At 43.3% G+C, this 22,193-nt stretch overlaps 1 protein-coding gene across 6 annotated transcripts in view; it reads left to right on the forward strand.

Moving 5' to 3' along the window:
• The window catches only part of LOC106561377 (FYVE, RhoGEF and PH domain-containing protein 4), a 103,197-nt gene that overhangs the window by 59,852 nt on the left and 21,152 nt on the right, over window positions 1-22,193 (forward strand). For 4 of the 6 annotated variants that reach the window (XR_006757071.1, XM_014125258.2, XM_014125259.2 and 1 more), the window contains exons 2-3: window positions 8,169-8,324; window positions 13,116-13,305. Coding sequence is in view for 4 of the 6 variants with exons in the window: in XM_014125258.2 (XP_013980733.2) it covers window positions 8,169-8,324; window positions 13,116-13,305 (346 nt within the window). In the remaining 2 variants the exon portion in view is untranslated. Of the gene's footprint in view, window positions 1-510; window positions 620-8,168; window positions 8,325-13,115; window positions 13,306-22,193 lie in introns of those variants that run through there. The other 2 variants (XM_014125260.2, XM_045688334.1) reach the window with 2 other exon arrangements.

Below are 22,193 nucleotides of genomic sequence, written 5' to 3' on the forward strand. Positions count from 1 at the left end.
CCGCAAGGATAGTGCTAAGGTGAAGTGTGTGACGTGTGCCTTTGTGCTTGTGTGTGTTTGGACTTGTGTGTTGGTGTGCTATGTACTGTCTCTGTGTGTTGTCCCTCTGGTTGTTCTGAGGGAGAAGGGGGATGGAGGGAGGGAGGGAGGGAGGGAGGGAGGAGGGAGGGAGGGAGGGAGGGAGGGAGTGAGGGAGGGGAGTGAGTGAGGGAGGAGGGAGTGAGTGAGGGAGGGAGGGAGGGAGGGGGAGGGAGGGAGGGAGGGAGGGAGGGAGGGAGGGAGGGAGGGAGTGAGGGAGTGAGGGAGTGAGTGAGTGAGGGAGGGAGTGAGTGAGTGAGGGAGGGAGTGAGTGAGTGAGGGAGGGAGTGAGGGAGGGAGGGAGGGAGGGAGGGAGGGAGTGAGGGAGGGAGTGAGGGAGGGAGGGAGTGAGTGAGGGAGTGAGGGAGGGAGGAGTCTTCCCATTGGTGAGTTTCTCCACTGAGCTGAGTCACTTAGCTCTTAGGTGCAGTGCCTGTCTGCCTACCTGGGAAGATTGTGTGTTACTTTCCCTATTACTCCTGCTTGAGCTGCCTTGTCAGTCCTGTAAGGATTTCCTACTACTCTGTAGAAGAGGTTTTGGGTGAGTTTATTCTCCTGTTATGTCAGTGCTTCAGCTCTTCCCCTCCTTTCTCACATTTGTCTCTGTTTTCTTAGATGAATGTGGTATTGTGGTTGATATACAGTGTGGTTGGGTCTGTTTTTAGATGCAGATGTAGAGACTAGGGCAATATATCATGAATACCACTATCCCAGTATGGCTCCATGTACCGGGATGGATATTTACAATACCGCCCATAACAATATTTTGATACAGAGCTAAATTAAATAAAACATTCTATAAATTGGACTACTTCACTTTCAGATTTGTCCTATTTTAGGTTGAGTATAAAACCATCAGAATGATGAAAGACCATAAAAACCACTTAGAATTTATGTGTTGCCATTCTAGGGTCATGCACTAATCATAAAACATATTTAAAACTTTATTCTAAAATAAAGTCTAAAATTGAAACATATAGGATATGATATTTTGAAAGTATCGTCCAGCCCTAGGAACCTAGCAGAGACTAGACCACTCCAAGAACGTTCTAAGAGATGTTCTCACCTACTCCTATGTTCCCTCAGACTCTCTCTGACTCTGTACTGCACAGCATGGTCATTCATTATGTGTAGTACTCACGTTTTCCTTTTTCACTGAGACACAACCCACTGGGCACAGACATCAGTTAAACGTCTATTTTCTATTTACATTTGGTTAAGTTGTCAACTAACGTGAATTCAACATGAAATCAACAAAAATATATATTTCAAAGTTGGGCTAAAAAAATACTAAATCCTCTTACGTTGATGACTTTTTGCAAATGTAATCGGTTTTCACATTGATTAAACATCATCATGTTTTGTATTATTAAAATGTTTTAATGATGTGGAAGCAACGTTGATTCAACCATTTTTTGCCCAGTGGGAAATATAATCAGCTTTTCACAGGGGTTCAGATAGTGTTGATTCTGTGGTTCTATTGAAGATTTAGCAACATATTGTCATGTTGTTTTGAGGCTTCCTGGAGTTGGACAATTCCCACAGCTGTTGGCATTTGCACTGAAAGTATCAGATAATGATATCAAGTAATGTTATGGTCACAGTATTTCGTAATTGCAGGTCCAAGGACCAGTTTTGAATTGTGGATATATTTACTCGTATGTTGTGGATCTATTCACTTTCACATCTAAATCCCTTCCATTTTTCTTGTATGTTACGTCATACATCCGTGCTCCTAACTGGAAATCACCATGAGAAATTCCCATACCACCCATTTTGAATCCCAGGCAGAGTTTGTTATACACTGTGGGATATTCTGTGTGATGAGAGTAATGTGACCCCTTGGGCACAGTTCTCTGGTCTATTTTGGTTAGAAGTAAAAGCTGTAACTTAGATCCTAGTTTGAAGATATAGTCTGAAGATACAGTCTGAAGCTCAGTCTCAGAGTTGTTCTCAGACACTCCCTCTCTTATGTCTCAGGGTACTAGGTGACTGACTGGGTGGAGACATACAGGTGTGCCTATTGTTTTTACTCACAGTTCTCGCTTGAGAATCGTGACACATGTTGCCTCAGGATTAGTAAGTGAGTTAGATAGATAGGTAGGTAGGTAGGTAGGTAGGTAGGTAGGTAGGTAGGTAGGTAGGTAGGTAGGTAGGTAGGTAGGTAGGTAGGTAGGTAGGTAGGTAGGTAGGTAGGTAGGTAGGTAGGTAGGTAGGTAGGTAGGTAGGTAGGTAGGTAGGTAGGTGATCAGTGGTTTATGTAACAGGTCAGGTACTCTGTGTGATGTCAGAACCCTTAAGGGGGTGTGAAGGCCGTTACTTGTCACACAGACTCACCCCAGGCTGAATGCCTTTAATGAATAGTTGAGGAACATGTTCTACAGGGCAATTTCACAGTAACCGTGACACTGAGACTCAGTTTTCACTTGCAAATATATGTCAAACAAAAACCAATGATTGCAAAGTTAAACAAACCATACAACTCTATGCACAATGACTACTTTGAACAATTTCCACTGAAAATTGTACCATTTACACAGTAACAGAGTGACACAGTTTGGTAACAGATGCAAAGCTTTGTAACAGAATGACAGCACAAACTTTGCATTTGCACTGTTCTTCAAGAAAATGTGTTTTTGTAAAATATCTGTGTCAGCGTAGAATTGCCCTAGAGCAACAAACAGTAAAGACTGTGGCATTCATTACCTTTACATACAGTATATCTACTTAACTATGGTATGTATGCATATCTATTGAACTAAGGAAAGAAATGACTGGAAAGAAAATGATCATGTCACTTAGAAGTAGATACTGTTATACCACAAATTAGATACAGCCTTTTCAAGCATCCACTTAAAAACAAGATACTGTATATTCCAAGAGGCATCGTGGTTGGTCTCTCCTGTTATTTTCCCTCTCTCTCTGTGAGGTAATGGATATGGATGCGCTGCTCTTCTCTCTGATTACGGAGAGAAGTGGTTTTGTTAAATTGATGCATTCCTTTATCCTTCTCTCTGAGCCTGGTGGTATTGGTAAACATGCATTCTTGTGTGTCTCGGTGCGTTCAAGACAACTCGTAACTCTGAAATCTCAGACTTCAGTGCTTTCAAGACAACTGGGCTCAGACGGGAAAACATGTTTTGAGCGTTCATCCAACAAGTCGGAAATTCTGACAGGGAGGACAGGGAGGGAGGGGTCTTCTAAAAGGAAGCGATATCTTTAGTAGCACCAGCAGTACACTGGGGGATTTAACACACAAACTGATCTTCCTCACTATTATCCTCCTCTTCTCTGTTGACATGTCATGAAAGACCAAGAGGACAGAGTATTTGGTCTATTTTCAGTTCTCTGCCTTGCAATAAAGTGATAGAGTTCAATACTGGGGAGAATGTTTTTATTATGTGTCATATGAAACAATTTATATGCTATTATTTTGATAAATGCTAGATAAATGTCTGATCATATTCATTGGATAATTCTTGAGGATTTACTCTTGACTGTCTTGACTGGCTGAGAAACGAATGCCATGATTTCCACTTGAGTCGGTCTAAAATGATTTTGAAGCAAGTGAATGCCCTCAGACTAGTTCTCCCTGCCTGCCCAATAGTAAAATATAATGTAGTCTTGGGACGGTTCGGGCCAGTTGCCATGGTAGCAGGTCTCCCACAGTGTAAATCAAGGACAGAGCCTCAGGTGGGATTGTGTTCACCTGAACTCTGCATTCACTATTCACTATTCACTATTTGATTTAGCTGTGGATTCTCAATATTTGCCCACTTTCCAGTTTTCACAGAATCCTGTTCTGCCCTGTACCCCAGGCTCAGAACCCACCTTGCAAACATGCAATTAGGGTAACTGATGTAGGCTAATACAGTTTTCATTTTGCATCAGAAGACTGACATTAATATTAAAGAGAAGAGGAAAGGAGTTGATTCAATTTACTGTGCTAATAGTGTGATATAGAAATGGCAAAAACGTTGGCTTGGTCTGGTGTTGTTTGGTACCTTGTCAGATAGAACATGACCATTCAGACCTGAGGCTGTTTCAATGGGCCCATCTCCCACAAGGTTGTCACACAGAAGCCATGTTTCCATCTGCCACAGAACTAACTCCCCTTCTCCCCGGTGGAGCTCAAAGAGGAAGAGAATGAAATATGTCTCTGAAATAACCCAGAAAGGGTCTCTTTGTGCTCCATAACAACTTAATGTCCACATGCTTTGATTTAACAGGACGCTGGCTGCTAATTTGCATGGGGGTCTGTGGCGGGCCGCTTTTAACATGAGGAGGCCAGTGTGTGTGTGTGTGTGTGTGTGTGTGTGTGTGTGTGTGTATTTCCACCTCCGTAATGTTTACAGATGGAATCTGCAGTAGGGGAAACAGATCCACTGGTGGTATTGTTTAGTTGCAGAGCTGAGGAGCATCTCAGCATGGTCAATAAATTGCAGTACATATTGTGTTCTTCTGTTGTCCAAAGGGGAAAAAATGGGTTTGTTTTCAGTAACTTCTTTGTTGTAATATCGCAAACGGACGTGGCTGTTTCACAGTGAAGGATTCCAGCTTTAAAGAGGAGATCTGCAGTTCAAACAATAACAAAGTCGTCACCTAGCCACTGTTTGGGTATACAGCTGAGGGATGGGCCTGGAAAAATGTAACCACTCTCAAATTCATAGACAGAGCTATGGATGCAAGAACTGCCCATCCATGATAACACAATTCTAATTTTATTAACCAAGTTTGAAGGCCATACAGTGTTTATTTACAATTACATTGTTTACAAACAAGGGAGTAAAACAAACATATTTTGGGTTCTGATGAGGTACGACAGTTGAACTAAGCTCATGAGTCATTTATGAATTCTATTCAAGAATCAGTGGGTATATATCATTGATTTAAAAGATCAAAAAATGGACGTAGCTGTCGCAGATTGCCCCTTTAAAGTTAGATTTGGGGGTGAGGCATCCTAGAGGAGAACTTCATCCTACTTCAACTCAGAGACAACAGAAACAGGTAGGGCCAGAGGTCCATACACGCCACAGGTGTTTACATCCGTGACATACAGTACACCTAGAGCCACACACTGGCTGCTCTGTTGTGGAGAGGGTCTGCATTTCACTGTGAGTGAAAACATGTAGCTGTTTTACACCAGAATGACAGGGTGTTTGACATGTTAATAATAACCTCTGGAGATGTACTATAGAGGGTGTCACTGACTCTCTACAATCACTAACATACATGGTCCGCTTGGCGACTTGAAGTGGAGCCTTGATTTTGGTTATATGGACCAAAACATGTTGTACATTTCCCCTTTAAAGTGATTGCAGATGATGTCAAGCATTTAATCAGCCGAGTTCTTGAGGCCAGCTCTATAATTATCCACAAAACTTAGGCCATGTTTAGAAAGTCGCCCCAGCAGATCGTGAGACTTTCCAACTCAGTCACTACTAGACCATTCCTTGTAAAAGCCTGTGTTGTCTGTAATTGAAGCGGAGCTGTAAAAATAGCTAGAGTGTACGAAACATTAAGAACACCTGCTCTTTCCATGACAGACTGACCAGGTGAATCCAGGTGAAAGCTATGATCCCTCATTGATGTCACTTGTTAAATCCACTTCAATCAGTGTAGATGAAGGGGAGGAGACAGGTTAAAGAAGGATTTTTAAGCCTTGAGACAATTGAGACATGGATTGTGTATGTGTGCCATTCAAAGGGTGAATGGGCAAGACAAAAGATTTAAGTGCCTTTGAACGGGGTATGGTAGTAGGTACCAGGCGCATCGGTTTGTATCAAGAACTGCAACACTGCTGGGTTTTTCACGCTAAACAGTTTCCCGTGTGTATCAAGATTGATCCACCACCCAACGGACATCCAGCCAACTTGACCCAACTGTGGGAAGCATTGGAGTCAACGTGGGCCAGAATCCCTGTGGATCACTTATCGACACCTCGACGAATTGAGGCTGTTCTGGGGGAAAAAGGCGAGAGGGGGTGGTTCAAACGCTATATTGGGAAGGTGTTCTTATTGTTTTATATACTCAGTGTACAGCACCATGTTAAAGGTGCTGTCTAAAACCTAAAAGGGTTCTTCGGCTGTCCCCATAGGTGAACCCTTTGATGAACCCTTTTTGGTTCCAGGTAGAAAGAACCCTTTTGAGTTCCATGTAGAACCCTTTCCACAGAGGGTTCTACATGGAACCCAAAATAGTTCTACCTGGAACCAAAAAGGGTTCTACCTGGAACCAAAAGGGGTTCTCCTACGGAAACCTTTTGGAAACCTTTTTTCTAAGAGTGTAGAATGCCACAGGAGATTCTTCCTTGTTATGATGAGTGAGTCATACTTTTTTATAGCGGTATGGTGAGTTGAAGGTACGCTATAAAAAGTATGATACTTTTAGAGCAAAGAGGAACAGTTATCTATTTTTAAGATTGAAGAGATTGAGTTTATTAAAGTTATTTAGGTCACATTTCATTTATTCATTCTACTGGGATGGGACTTCATTGAACTCATCCTGTCTTCTCTGTAGACTTACTGATCATGGAGCGAATGAGAAAATTAGCTTGTATCATCACATGCAGTAATGCAGGCTCTGCAGCGCTAGTGAATGGACAGCCTCTCAGGGCAAATGGACAATGTTACACATTGATTATGACGTACACGGCTATCCAGAGCATCCCAAACTTGCTCAATGGGTGACATGTCTGGTGAGTAAGCAGGCCATGGAATAAGTGGTACATTTTCAGCTTCCAGGAATTGCGTATAGATCCTTGACATGGAGCAGTGCATTATCATGCTGAAACATGAGGTGATGACGGCGGATGAATGGCACAATAATAGGCCTCAGGATCTCGTCACGGAATATCTGTGTGACGCCGAACTGCAGTCAGGTCAAGACCCTGGTGAGGACAACGAGCATGCAGATGAGTTTCCCTGAGACGGTTTCTGACAGTTTGTGCAGAAATATTTCAGTTGTGCAAACCAACAGTTTCATCAGCTGTCAGGATGGCTGGTCTCAGACGATTCCGCAAGGGAAGAAGCCGAATGTGGAAGTCCTGGGCTGGCGTAGTTACACGTGGTCTGTGGTTGTGACGTTGGAAGCAGCTTATGGTAGAGAAATGAATATTCAGCTCTGGTGGACATTCCTGCAGTCAGCATGCAAATTGCACGCTCCCTCAAAACTTGAGACATCTGTGGCATTGTGTTGTGTGACAAAACTGCACATTTCAGAGTGGCCTTTTATTGTCCCCAGCACAAGGTGCACCTGTATAATGATCATGCTGTTTAATCAGCTTCTTGATATGCCACACCTGTTAGGTGGATGGATTATCTTGGCAAATGAGAAATCCTCACTAACAGGGGAGTAAACAAATTAGTGTACAAAATGTGCAAGAAATAAGCTTCTGATGTGTATGGAACATTTCTGGTATCTTTTATTTCAGCTCATGAAACACGGGACCAGCACTTTACATGTTGCGTTTATATTTTTGATCAGTGTACATGACTGCTCTTAATGGAGACTACCCAGAGTGCTAAAGCTCTTTATGTCTCTATAATGTAACAATACCTCCTGCTTGGCCTCAGTGACATGGTGCCATGTATGGTGGTTTTACCTTAATAGGTATGGCTGTGCATAGTGTGTAGAGCAGACTATGGGGTGGTAGCCTTGCTGTCAACAGTTCCTTGCTGTCAACAGCCCTGTCATCCTATCTGTCTCTCTGTCTGTCAGTTAAACACTGGAGTGAAGCTGGACCATCGGTCACCAGCTGGTTAGACTAGGCTCAGTGCTGCTGATAATGAACTACATGGAGACTCCAATGTTTTGCTTCAGGCCATTTGTGTGATATGTGTTTTTGTACCTGCAGCCATGGGCCAAACGGCCAAATGAATAGTCAAATGATGGAGGAGAATATAGTGAAGTGGAATACAATCATTGCAAGCAAGGGGCAGTGGGGGATATTCTGTGAGGATTAGCTGGAGCAACACTTAATCTGCTCATACGCAACACTGTGGCCAAATGAGTGTTGTTGAGAGTTTGGAATATAACCGTTCCTCTTTGCTCTCTCTTCCTCTCCTTCGCGCTCTCTCTCTCTGTTCCAGCTCTAAGCAGCAGCCCCAGTGAACGCGGCAGCGGCCCCCGCAGTACGAGAGTCAGTCGGACAGGTCTGTGTGGGAAGAGTCCCAGTGAGAAGAGCAGGAGGGGTGTCAATGGAAGAGGCTTGGCCAGCAGGCCCTTACTGCAGCCCAAACCACAAGGTACTGATGATAATGCTGTTTAATAGGACATTTAGCAGACAGTTTTATCCAAACCGACTTACAATAGTGACTTCATACACTTTAGAATATGTGACCCCAGTTGTAATCGAACCCATGACCCTGGTGTTGTTAGTACCAACCAGGGTTGGGGTCAATTCCACAAATTCAATTCTCTCTCCCTGTAAATTCAATTTAATTTAATTCAAATTCCAGGTCAGTCTTAGAATTCAAATAGAAATCAATTCCTCTGAATTCCAATGTTAGCTAAATTCCAGCCGTTCAATTCCCATGGCACCGTATTTGTCATATCTTTAATCTGAGTCTCAGACCTGGAGGGAAAGCGGTCTTTACAGGTTCTATCAGCATACCTGTCAGCTTGGTTCCAGCTCTTAGCCAACTGTTGGGAAAGAAATTGTTTGACCAAATACAATGCCATTTCTCTGTAAACAAATTGACAACAGACTTTCAGCATGCTTATAGAGAAGGGCACTCAACATGTACTGCACTGACCCAAATGACTGATAATTGGTTGAAAGAAATTGATAAAAAGACGATTGTGGGAGCTGTACTGTTAGATTTCAGTGCAGTCTTTGATATTATTAACCATAACCTGTCATTGAGAAAACTAATGTTTGTAAACTGTCATGGTCAAAACATATACATTCAATTGTTGTAAAGATAGGGAGAGGTCTGTCCATAATAAAGAGATGCTGTGCTTTTCTGACACCACACTCCATAGAGCCTGCATGGCCTGCAGACTCTAGTTTTATCTTATCTTGATTATCGTCCAGTCTTCATATGGTAAAGTACTGCAAGAAAGACCTTGTGTTGAACACTGTGCGATGTTTAACAGTGAGAACGGCAGAATGGTGAACTTACTAAATGACTGAGAGTTTGACTGTGTGATATTAGGTTGCTTCTTGTGTAAATATTTCCGTCTGGATTTTAATGATTTGTATGTCTTCGCTGCAGCTGGCCCAAAACAGCGGCACGTCTTGCTCTTCATTGTAATCAGAGGGCTGATATAAATACTATGCATGCAAGTCTCTCTTGGCTAAGACTTGAGGAGAGACTGACCTGCATCACTTCTTGAGTTAGAAACATTAATGTGTTGGAAATTTCAAATTGTTTGCATAGTCAACTTACGCACAGCTCTGCCACACACACTATCCCACCAGACATGCCACAAGGGGTCTTTTCACAGTCCCCAAATCCACAACAAACTCAAGAAAGCGTACAGTATTATATAGAGCCATTATTGCATATTGCTCAAATGAACAGCAAACCTGGTTTAAAAAAACAGATACAGCAACACCTCATGGCACAACGCCTCTCCTCTATTTCACCTAGATATTTTGTACAGTCATGGCCAAATGTTTTGAGAATGACACAAATATTAATTTCCACAAAGTTTGCTGCTTCAGTGTCTTTAGATATCTTTGTCAGATGTTACTATGGAATACTGAAGTATAATTACAAGCATTTCATAAATGTCAATGGCTTTTATTGACAATTACATGAAGTTTATGCAAAGAGTCAATATTTGCAGTGTTGACCCATCTTTTTCAAGACCTCTGCAATCCACCCTGGCATGCTGTCAATTAACTTCTGGGCCACATCCTGACTGATGGCAGCCCATTCTTGCATAATCAATGCTTGGAGTTTTTCAGAATTTGTGGGGGTTTGTTTGTCCACCTGCCTCTTGAAGATTGACTACAAATTCTCAATGGGATTAAGGTCTGGGGAGTTTCCTGGCCATGGACCCAAAATATCGATGTTTTGTTCCCCAAGCCACTTGGTTATCACTTTTGCCTTATGGCAAGGTGCTCCATCATGCTGGAAAGGGCATTGTTTGTCATCAAACTGTTCCTGGATGGTTGGGAGAAGTTGCTCTCGGAGGATGTGTTGGTACCATTCTTTATTCATGGCTGTGTTCTTAGGCAAAATTGTGAGTGAGCCCACTCCCTTGGCTGAGAAGCAACCCCACACGTGAATGGTCTCAGGATGCTTTACTGTTGGCATAACACAGGACTGATGGTAGCTCTCACCTTGTCTTCTCCGGACAAGCTTTTTTCCGGATGCCCCAAACAATCGGAAAGGGGATTCATCAGAGAAAATGACTTTACCCCAGTCCTCAGCAGTCTAATCCCTGTACCTTCTGTAGAATATCAGTCTGTCCCTGATGTTTTTCCTGGAGAGAAGTGGCTTCTTTGCTGCCCTTCTTGACACCAGGCCATCCTCTAAAAGTCTTCGCCTCACTGTGCGTGCAGATGAACTCACACCTGCCTGCTGCCATTCCTGAGCAAGCTCTGTACTGGTGGTGCCCCGATTCCGCAGCTGAATCAATTTTAGGAGACGTCCTGGCGCTTGCTGGACTTTCTTGGGCGCCCTGAAGCCTTCTTCACAACAATTGAACTGCTCTCCTTGAAGTTCTTGATGATCCGATAAATGGTTGATTTAGGTGCAATCTTACTTACTCAATCTTACTTACTCAGTCGGCATGACAGAGTGATCTCCAGCTTTGTCCTCGTCAACACTCACACCTGTGTTAACGAGAGAATCACTGACATGATATCAGCTGGTCCTTTTGTGGCAGGGCTGAAATGCAGTGGAAATGTTTTTGGGGGATTCAGTTCATTTGCATGACAAAGAGGGACTTTGCAATTAATTGCAATTCATCTGATCACTCTTCATAACATTCTGCAGTATATGCAAATTGCCATCATACAAACTGAAGCAGCAGACTTTGAAAATGAATATTTGTGTCATTCTCAAAACTTTTGGTCACGACTGTATGTATTGATTTGTAGGCTATGGGTGAGGTTGTTAAATGTATATAGTTCTGTCCTTGAGCTGTTCTTGTCTATTAATGTTCTGTATTATGTCATGTTTCCATGTTTTGTGTGGACCCCAGGAAGAGTAGCAAATTCCAATTAGAATGTAAAACCCTCAGGCTTTCAGGCTGATCATGTCACTATTCAGACAGCCTAGCTATGCTGGAAATATAGAAATACAGGTTGACATGTTTCAAAACATATCGTGCAGTAAATGTTTTATACTATGTGCATTAATTCCATTAACTGGGATTTCCAATTCAATTCCAATGCAAAATGTCAAAACAGTCTAATTCCAATTCCATAACTTGAAGATTGTTACATTTAATTTAATTCAACGTAAATTCTCCACTTCATGAGTGATTTCAAGAATTGAATTGGAATTTCAAATGAATTTGGAAATGACCCCAACCCTGCTTAGTCTTTTACCACAACCTTACCACCTGAGCCACACAGACAACAGAGCGCTGAGAGCAGTGCTGTTCAGACATACTGACACTCGTTTACATCTAGATAAGTACTCACACGTGACTCAGAACATACATGACAAAACAGCTCTCGCGACACAGAAGAGCGAGTTATGGAACCAGACACGGTGTGACACTGGTGAAACCTTGACTTTAGTGATGTTGCATTCCTCTTTTATTGGAACACAGTAAATCATTCTCTAGAGATAAGAAGGACAACTCTAACCCTCTACCAGTGTTGGGGAAGCTACTCTGAAAATATATACACTGAGTATACAAAACATTAGGAACACCTTCCTAATATTGAGTTGCCCCCCCCCTTTTGCCCTCGGAACATCCTCAATTCGTTGGGGGCATGACCTCTACAAGGTGTCAAAAGCGTTCCACAGGGATGCTGGCCAATGTTGACTCCAATGCTTCCCACAGTTGTGTCAAAGTTGGCTGGATGTCCTTTGGGTGGTGGACCATTCTTGATACACACAGGAAACTGTTGAGGGCGAAAAACCCAGCAGCGTTGCAGTTCTTGACACAAACCGGTGCGCCTGGCACCTACTACCATAGCTCATTCAAAGGCACTTAAATCTTTTGTCTTGCCCCTTCACCCTTTGAATGGCACACACGCAATCCATGTCTCAATTGTCTCGAGGCTTAAAAATCCTTCTTTAACCTGTCTCCTCCCCTTCATCTACACTGATTGAAGTGGATTTAACAAGTAACATCAATAAGAGATCATAGCTTTCACCTGGTCAGTCTATGTCATGGAAAGAGATGGTGTTCTTAATGTTTTGTACACTCAGTGTAGTTTACCAAGCTACCAATTACTTCACACTGGAAGAGGTTTAGCTACCTTAAAGAAACATAGTTTACTTAAATAAGTTACTTTGAGAAAGTAGTTCACTACATCCAAACTACTTTATGAAGAATTATCATATGAGCTTAAATCTGAAATGTCATAGACGACAAATTGCAAGAACAGATCACTTTGGGGTAATATTTTAACAGCATTTGTAATTTAGCTTATTAAACACACAAACGATTTTCAAGTGAGAATTCGGCAGGTCTGATGCCGAAAAAGAAAGGAAATTATTGCCCTTCCAATCCCTCTATGGGTTATAGAACAGTTCATGCCATATAAAGATACTACTAGTCCATAGTAATGGCTAAATTTTAATCTCATTCTGGGTGTTAAATGTTATGCCGAAAAGTAGCCATGTTTTGCAGGTTTATAGACCCAATGTCACATACACTCTAGAACGAGACTAGCTTTTAGTAACCTGTGCTGCCACCTTGTGTTGGAAGTATACATGACAACACAAAACTCCACAAAAACACAGTCCACATACCGTACAATGCTGATGGGGGATGTGTATTGGGCTCCTATCCCATCTTCAGTACATTAATAGAGAGGCCCCTGAGTGACCAACCTAAAAACCAACTGACCTCTCTAGCCCTGACAGCTGACCTTTGACCTTCTCCCATCATCCCCCCAGTGCCTTCGAAGCCAGCGCACCTCCAGAGCCAGGTGACGGTGCCTGCTGGCCCCCTGCTGGCGTTGGGGCGCATGGAGAGAGGACTCTTCAGAGCCACCATGGAGGAGGGAGGAGGAGGGCCGGTGACGGGGAAGAGCCGGGAGAAACCCTCCAAAGTCTTGGAGCTCATCAACCACTTTGAGGAGAACAGGTAGAGCACCAATCAGGGAGAAAAGTGGAGTACAAAGTGGGTAGGGGAGAAAATGATAAATTAGACCCTAGCCGAGATACAGCCCTAACTCAAATATGTGTGAAATGATTGCCCTTGTGTGTTCTTGCTGTTGTGAATGTGTAAAAGAGTATACTAACTGCTAAGAGAGAGAAAGAGAGAGTAATTCGACATGGATACATCTATTTACATCACTTGAGGCCTTATCGTAATAAACAAAATACCTTATTCAGGTGGACATGAGTAGTAATCAGTGTAACGTCAAACCATGCAAACGGAAACGTTTATATTTCCTAATATCCCTTACTATTTAGAAGATTAACTAAAAAACAGAAGTCACTTTCAGCCCTTTTTTGTTGATATCAGCTTGTGTTTCACAAGTCAAAGTGTGAGTGGAGGATGAAAAGAGATTTGTACAGAGCAGAAAATCAGCTCCCTCACTTGTGGGAGAGAGCTCACTGCTGTAGGATGAAGTCTAGAAGAAAGAGGTAGGATTTTAATACAAACTTTATATCATGTTTCGATTCCTGTCTCAGATTGTTAGATTGGCTCCTTGATCAAAAGGTTTGGTTATGTGAATCTGTCTATTGTCATTTGTCCCAGAAGGGCAAGGATAAGTGTTTCCTCTACAGCAACACAGCAATTCTCAAAACGGCATTAGTTGTGATTTCAATAAACAAACACTTGTTGCTAATTTATTATAAGCATTGTAGCTATCTATTGTGTCACCTGTCTTCATCTATTTTCCTATGACTTTAAGAAGTTTTTGATTTCATTCCTGCTTGGTTACAAGTCTGAGTGGTGATTTTAGCAGCATGTGAGGAGACACATTAGTGAGTGCTTGAGAGGCAGAAACAATGGTGCCCTTGTGTGAAACGCTTATGCAGTGCAGTCCAACAGCATTGAGCCAGCATCATTACCCCACTCCATCCAGCACTGCCAACCGAGGCCTCTACAGGCCAACTAAGATCTCTGGAGCTACAAGCTCATCCTCACAGTGAATTGTTTTCATCAGAAGAAGGACAGCCTATAAGGAATAGAATTGGCGTAGTTATTCTTAGGAAAGGAAGCCTGGAAATCCAGCATGTGAAACTATTAATGTAGCAATAAAGCCTCTCCGTTAATTTACATTTTAGTCATTTAGCAGACGCTCTAATCCAGAGCATTTTACAGTTAGTGCATTCATCTTAAGATAGCTAAGTGGGACAATCACATATCACATGCATAGAAAGTATATTTTTCCTCAAAGTAGCTATCAGTAGAGTCAGAGATAAAGGGGGGGTACTGTTTGTAGAGGTAGGGTTTCAGATGTTTTCAGAAGCTGGGCAGGCACCCTGCTGACCTAGCTTCAGGGGGAAGCTAGTTCCACCATTGGGGTGCCAGGACAGAGAAGTGCTTGGACTGGGCTGAGCGGGAGCTGCCCTCCTGTACGGGTGGGAGGGCCAAGAGACCTGAGGTGTCAGAACTGAGTGCTCGGGTTGGGGTGTAGGGTTTGAGCATAGCCTGAAGGTAGGAAGGGGAAGTTCCTCTTGCTGCTCCGTAGGTAAGCACCATGGTCTTGTAGTGGATGCGAGCTTCGACTGGAAGCCAGTGGAGTGTGCGGAGGAGCGGCGTGACATGAGAGAACTTGGGAAGGTTGAAAACCAAACGGGCTGTAGCGTTCTGGATAAGTTGCAGGGGTTTGATGGCACAATCAGGGAGCCCAGCCAACAGCGAGTTGCAATAGTCCTGACAGGAGAGGACAAGTGTCTGGATTAGGACCTGCACCACTTCCTGTGTGAGGTAGGGTCGTACTCTACGGATGTTGTAGAGCATGAACCTGCAGGAGCTAGTCACTGCTTTGATGTTGTCCGGGGTCACGCCAAGGTTCTTTGCACTCTGGGAGGGCGACACTGTGGAGTTGTCAACCGTGATGGAGAGGTCTTTGAGCGGGCAGGCCTCCCCCGGGAGGAAGAGCAGCTCCATTTTTGTCAAGGTTGGGCTTGAGGTGGTGGGCTGACATCCAAGTTCAGATATCTGCCAGGCACACAGAGATGCATGCCGCCACCCAGGTGTCAGAAGTAGGGAAGGAGAAAAGTAGTGTCATCCACATAGCAATGATAGGAGAGACCATGTGACGATATGATGGAGCCGAGTGACTGTGTAGAGAGAAGAGGAGATGGTCTAGAATTGAGTCCTGAGGGACACCAGTAGTGAGAGTACGTGAAGACATAGATCCTCTCCACATCGCCTGGTAGGAACACCCCGCCAGGTAGGATGCTCAGCCCTGAGAGGGTGGAGAAGACGCTCTGATGGTTCACAGTGTCAAAGACAACGGATAGATCTAGGAGGATGAGAACAGAGAGAGAGAGGCCGCTTTGACAGTGCGGAGAGCCTCTGTGACACAGAGAAGAGCAGTCTCGGTTGAGTGACCCATCTTGAAGCCTGACTGGTTAGAGTCAAGAAGATCGTTCTGAGAGAGATAACGAGAATGTTGATCAGAGACAGCACGCTCAAGTTAGAGAAGAGGGAGTGAAAGGGTGACATGTCTTCTGGAAGTTTAGTTTTCCTCCATTTTGGCTCAGCTGCCCGCAGCCTCATTCTGTAAGCTCGCAATGAGTTACTCAGCCATGAAGCAGGAGGGGAGGGGCGAGCCGGCCGGCCCGGGGGGGAATGGGGACGGTGCAAGTCATAGGATTCAGAAAGGGAGGAGAGTAGGGTCGAGAGGCAGAATCAGGAGACAGGAGGGAGAAGGATTTAGCAGAAGGGAGAGATGATAGGATAGATAGAAGAGGAGAGAGTAGTGGGAGAGAGAGAGCGAAGATTGCGACGGCACATGCTCTCGGACTATGAGAGAAAAACATAGTCAGATGAAGAGAGAGCAGCTGGAGTAGCAGTGTTCTCTGGGGGCTCCTGCCTTTCTAGGGAGTTTTTCCTAGCCACTGAGCTTCTACATCTGCTTCTACATCCCATGTCTCCATCAGGGCCAAAAAGTCAAGGGACTGAAGGGCAGCATAGGCCGAGATGAACTCTGCATTCTTGACCACAGATCGGCAGTTCCAAATGCTGCACTACACAGCTGATTCAAATAATCAAAGCTTGATGATGAGTTGGTTATTTGAGCTTTCTAGTGCTAGGGCAAACACCAAATGTTCACCCAGGGGGTGGCCCCAGGACCAACTTTGGGAAACCCTGCTCTGGCTATAGAATGAAGCACACTGAGGTGGAGCCTGAGAAGCTGGTTATATAGACTCCGAAAAGAGGTGAAACCACTCCCCCTCCAATACAGCCACTGATTACCAAAACAAGTCACAAATTGCTCTGCCTCTTGATCCTTGTTGATGTGTCAACATTTATCTGCAAATTATGAGCAGTCAGCATTTCACACACCAAGTAGGCCACTGTACAATGTATAACACAGTATAATGTTATAATTATACTACTGTATACATACTGAGGTGCATTAAGGTGAATTGGTCTTCTGTACATCTTTTGGAAAGTTAACAGAATTTTCTAAAGCCAAGTTTATGAGGAGAATATGTGAAACACATTGCCTCACTCAAGCGTTTCAATGGCATTTTCCAATGTGCGTCTTTCTATAAATAATGGAGCCAATGTGTAGCATTGGGATAAAAATGTCAAAATGGTTTGAAAGAAAAATAAAAATGTTTTTCATGCACTTCCACAATGCAGTTCCACAGTGAATATATGCAAATTGGCCCATAACTCCAGCTATACACCAACATAGGTCTAGGACTATACATCCTTTCAGCAGGGTTCATACAGACATTGGCAAGTCAAATTCAAGGACTTTCAGGAACTTTTTCAAGCATTCAATTGTCATTTTCAAGAACCTCAAAGTTATAAAATTGTATAATTTATATCATTGTACATATAGAACCACCCTCCACCAAAAAGCATGCAACAACTGGAAAAGAAAAAGTAGGCCATTCCCACTTTAAGAATAATACTTTTTTTAAGGCCTTGAAATTAGAATTATTATTACATTCTAAAATATGTGAGAATAATGTGGACATTGCCTGACTAAATAGTTTGGATGCATGCACGGCCATTTTTCTGTAGCCTATTTGGCTGATGCAGGCACACATAATAAAACATAGGCAAACATAATAAATCCATGAATAGCAGTATCGTTAATCTCACCGTTGCTGTTTTATAATGACAAAGTGACCAAAAACCAGGTTCTTTCTTTCCATACAAATGCAAGGATTTGTATGGAAAGCCAAGGTGAAGCCAACATTAGATGTTGTCGTCCTCATAATAACCACACATGGTTTTACCGCAAAATACTAGCGAAACAAATGAAAGTGGCCAGCCACATCTCTCACAAACACGCATCAAAAATGAAATCACGGATAATTATAAGGGAGCAGGAGAACTTGTAAATTGGCTACAATAGTTACAAGGACTGTTCAAGCACCAAATTGAGGAAATGTCTGATTTTCAAGGAAGGCTTATTCCAGTACTTGAATTTCTGAGCTTCAAGTTCAAGTAGGCTTCTTCAAGCCCCTTCTGTTGTTTTAAAATTACAGGTGTAACATGGAAAACAAACTGTATTTGTCATGTTATTTCATTGCCAGAAAATATTGTGAATAAGCCCTATAGGCTTTGTCATTTTTTGTCATTATATCCAGAATAATTAATAGTAAGAGCGTTGGGTGTTGCACCCAATTGTGCACGGTAGACTGGTGTTCAATCCAAGGCACATGAACTCATCACCTTGATGCTTTCTCTTTTAAATCTAACGAAACACTGCTGTAAATCAAGCAGACAACAACAGATGATCAAACTCAATTCGCTAGGGATATTAGATCCAATATGGATGCAGGCACAACTGTCTTAACCAACAAAATGAATGAGACACCAAAATATTCTGGATGCTGTAACCTCGTCTCAGAACATTTCTTATTATTCTGTATGTAAATCCGGGAAACTCCATTTAGTATTATATGTTCATTTGTGGATTTCGAATGATATGTTATGAATTACAAATCTTGTTTTTTTTTACATTTTGGAAAAAACATTTTACCCCTTTTTGTCCCCAATTGGTAGTTAGTCTTGTCCCACCACTGCAACTCCCGCACTGCTTCTTGACACACTGCTCGCAAGTCAGCCGCACCAATGTGTTGAAGAAACACCGTACAACTGGTGACCGAAGTCACCAGTCGCTAGAGCGACTCCTAACCCGGAAGATGCTGGGCCAATTGTGCGCCGCCTTATGGGTCTCCCGGTCGCCGACCAAGAGTCGTCTGGTCGAAATTTTAAAACGTGTATTTTTCCATATATAGACACATCCTATGTGTTTTAATCAAATCAACCATATCAAATGTATTTATTTACTGTATAAAACCCTACAGAAACCCACCCTAAAACCCCAAACAGCAAGTAATGCAGATGTAGAAGCTCAGTGGCTAGGAAAAACTCCCTAGAAAGGCAGGAGCCTAGGGAAAAACTTAGAGAGGAACCAGGCTCTGAGGGGTGGCCAGTCCTCTTCTGGTTGTGCCCGGTGGAGATTATAAGAGTACATGGCCTTGTTCTTGTTCTTCAAGATGTTCAAACGTTCATAGATGACCAGCAGGGTCAAATAATAATCACAGTGGTTGTAGAGGGTGCAACAGGTCAGCACCTCAGGAGTAAATGTCAGTTAGCTTTTCATAGCCAAGCATTCAGAGGTCGAGACAGCAGGTGCAGTAGAGCGAGAGAGAGAGTGTCTAAAACAGCAGGTCCGGGACAAGGTAGCACATCCGGTGAACAGGTCAGGGTTCCATAGCTGCAGGCAGAACAGTTGAAACTGGAGCAGCAGCACGACCAGGTGGACTGTAGGCAGCCAGGAGTCGTCAGGCCAGGTAGTCCTGAGGCATGGTCCTAGGGCTCAGGTCCTCCGGGAAGGGAGGCAGAAAAGGAGAGAGAGCATACTTAAATTCACACAGGACACCAGATAAGACAGGAGAATTACACCAGATATAACAGACTGAACCTAGCCCCCCGACACAAAACCGGACAGGAAGATTACGTAAATTAATAATTAAGACACACAAATGACTAGAGGGAGACCGATAGCAATTGATTCGATTGTGCCGGGCTGGCTCAGACTTGCTGTGTTAAAAAAAGAACAGTGAGAGACTGTGACTAGCACCCGTTGACTCTCTCTCCTCCCTGCTGCAGCGACCACCACACATCAACAGTGTTTATTGCTCTGTCTGTGTTGCTGAAGCTGCAACATAATTACAGCCATTTCTGACTGAAAAGTCCTGTTACCAAAATCCCTCATTTGTTTAGGAAAAACATTCCCTATTCCCTCAACCCTTGCTTTCTTTACGTGACACATGTCAAACTATTACAGACTACAAAGGGAAGCACAGCCGAGAGCTGCCCAGTGACACGAGCCTACCAGACGAGCTAAATAACTTCTATGCTCGCTTCGAGGCAAGTAACACTGAAACATGCATGAGAGCATCAACTGTTCCGGATGACTGTGTGATCACGATCTCCGCAGCCGATTTGAGTAAGACCTTTAAACAGGTCAACATTCACAAGGCTGCTGGGCCAGATGGATTACCAGGACGTGTACTCCGAGCATGTGCTGGCCAACTGGCAAGTGTCTTCACTGATATTTTCAACCTCTCCCTGTCCGAGTCTGAAATACCAACATGTTTCAAGCAGACCACCATAGTCCCTGTGCCCATGAACACTAAGGTAACCTGCCTAAATGACTACCGACCCGTAGCACTCAAGTCTGTAGCCATGAAATGCTTTGAAAGTCTGGTCATTGATCACATCAACACCATTATCCCAGAAACCCTAGACCCACTCCAATTTGCATACTGCACCAACAGATCCACAGATGATGCAATCTCTATTGCACTCCACACTGCCCTTTCCCACCTGGACAAAAGGAACACTGATGTGAGAATGCTATTCATTGACTACAGCTCAGCGTTCAACACCATAGTGCCCCACCATAGGGCCCCTCAGGGGTGCGTGCTCAGTCCCCTCCTGTACTCCCTGTTCACTCATGACTGCACGGCCAGGCACAACTCCAACACCACCATTAAGTTTGCTGATGACACAACAGTGGTCCCTGATCACTGACAACGATGAGACAGCCTATAGGGAGGAGGTCAGAGACCTGACCATGTGGTGAAAGGACCACAACCTCTCCCTCAACGTGATCAAGACAAAGGAGATGATTGTGGACTACAGGAAAAAGAGAACCGAGCATGCCCCCATTCTCACTGACGGGGCTGTAGTGGAGCAGGTTGAGAGCTTCAAGTTCCTTGGCGTCCACATAAACAACAAATTAACATTGTCCAAGCACACCAAGACAGTCGTGAAGAGGGCACAACAAAACCTATTCCCCCTCAGGAGCATGGGTCCTCAAAAGATTTTACAGCTGCACCATTGAGAGCATCGTGGTGGGATGCATCACTGCCTGGTATGGCAACTGCTCCGTCTCCGACCTGCAAGGCTCTACAGAGGGTAGTGCGTACGGCCCAGTACATCACCGGGGCCAAGCTTCCTGCCATCCAGGACCTCTATACCAGGCGGTGTCGGAGGAAGGCCCTAAAACTCGTCAAAGACTCCAGCCACCCTAGTCATAGACTGTTCTCTCTGCTACCGCACGGCAAGCAGTACCGGAGCGCCAAGTCTAGGTCCAAGAGGCTTCTAAACAGCTTCTACCCCCAAGCCATAAGACTCCTGAACAGCTAATCAAATGGCTACCCAGACTATTTGCACCCCCCCACACGCTGCAACTTCTCTCTGTTATTATCTTTGCATAGCCACTTCAACAAACCTACCTGCATGTATAGTACATAATTATCTAAATTACCTCGAAACCGGTGCCCCTGCACATTGACACATTGACTCTGTACCGGAACCCTCTGTATATAGCCCTGCTATTGTTATTCACTGCTGCTCTTTAATTGTTTGTTTTTCTCATCTCTTACTTTTTTCTTAATTATTTTTTTTTAGGTATTTTCTTAAAACTACATCGTTGGTTAAGGGCTTGTAAGTAAGCATTTCACTGTAAGTTCTAGACCAGTTGTATTCGGCGCATGTGATAAATAAAATTGAATTTGATGTATGCATCGTATGCACGTGACCAATAGGGCCTGACCTATAGCATATCATAATCACATCAATAAACTGGTTATAACAAACTCCGAACACAGAAACAGCAAAATGAATGCAGAGGACTTGACAAATAAACTCAAAACGGGGCAATGTTTACTGGTTGCTCAGGAGGTAAAGGGGAAGTCAGGTGTGTGGAATAAATTTGACTAGTTGTGGAGTTCAAGAAAAATAAGGTAAGGAGCAAGCGCTGAGTGCATATTGTGTGCGCCAAACAGGTGCTGTTAGATTACCCAAAAATTATTCTGACCGTTTGGAACAATGTAAACAACACTAAATAAATGATCAGCGTACCAGAGAGTCTGTTGTAATATTTTTTTGTTAAGCCTTTATTACAGCAAAGACTAAAAACAGTCACATTCATTAGTGTTTAGGAAAAATATAGGCCTAAGTAAGTTATGGTATTAAGAATAAATAGGATGTGCACTTAGGCCTACAGCTCAATGGTGGTTATACAAGGCTGCTATACTAAGCATACTAATGATGACATTACTTATTATTGTAATTATGATCACAATAATAATAGTAATGATAGCAATTAGGAGATCAAGAAAAAGGAGGGTTATTATTATAAATATAATTTTTCTGACAATTTGGAACAGTGTAAAACAACACTAAATTAATTCTAAATCATACCAGAGACCTAATTAAGTTGGGGTTTCCTCGCTTTTCCTAGACAATAAGGCAAGGCCTGTTTTCTCATCTCCTCATTCAGCTGCTGCCTCCGCCGCATTCTT

The sequence above is a fragment of the Salmo salar genome, chromosome ssa10 (assembly GCF_905237065.1).
Source record: "Salmo salar chromosome ssa10, Ssal_v3.1, whole genome shotgun sequence".
In the NCBI taxonomy this organism is placed as follows: domain Eukaryota; kingdom Metazoa; phylum Chordata; class Actinopteri; order Salmoniformes; family Salmonidae; genus Salmo; species Salmo salar.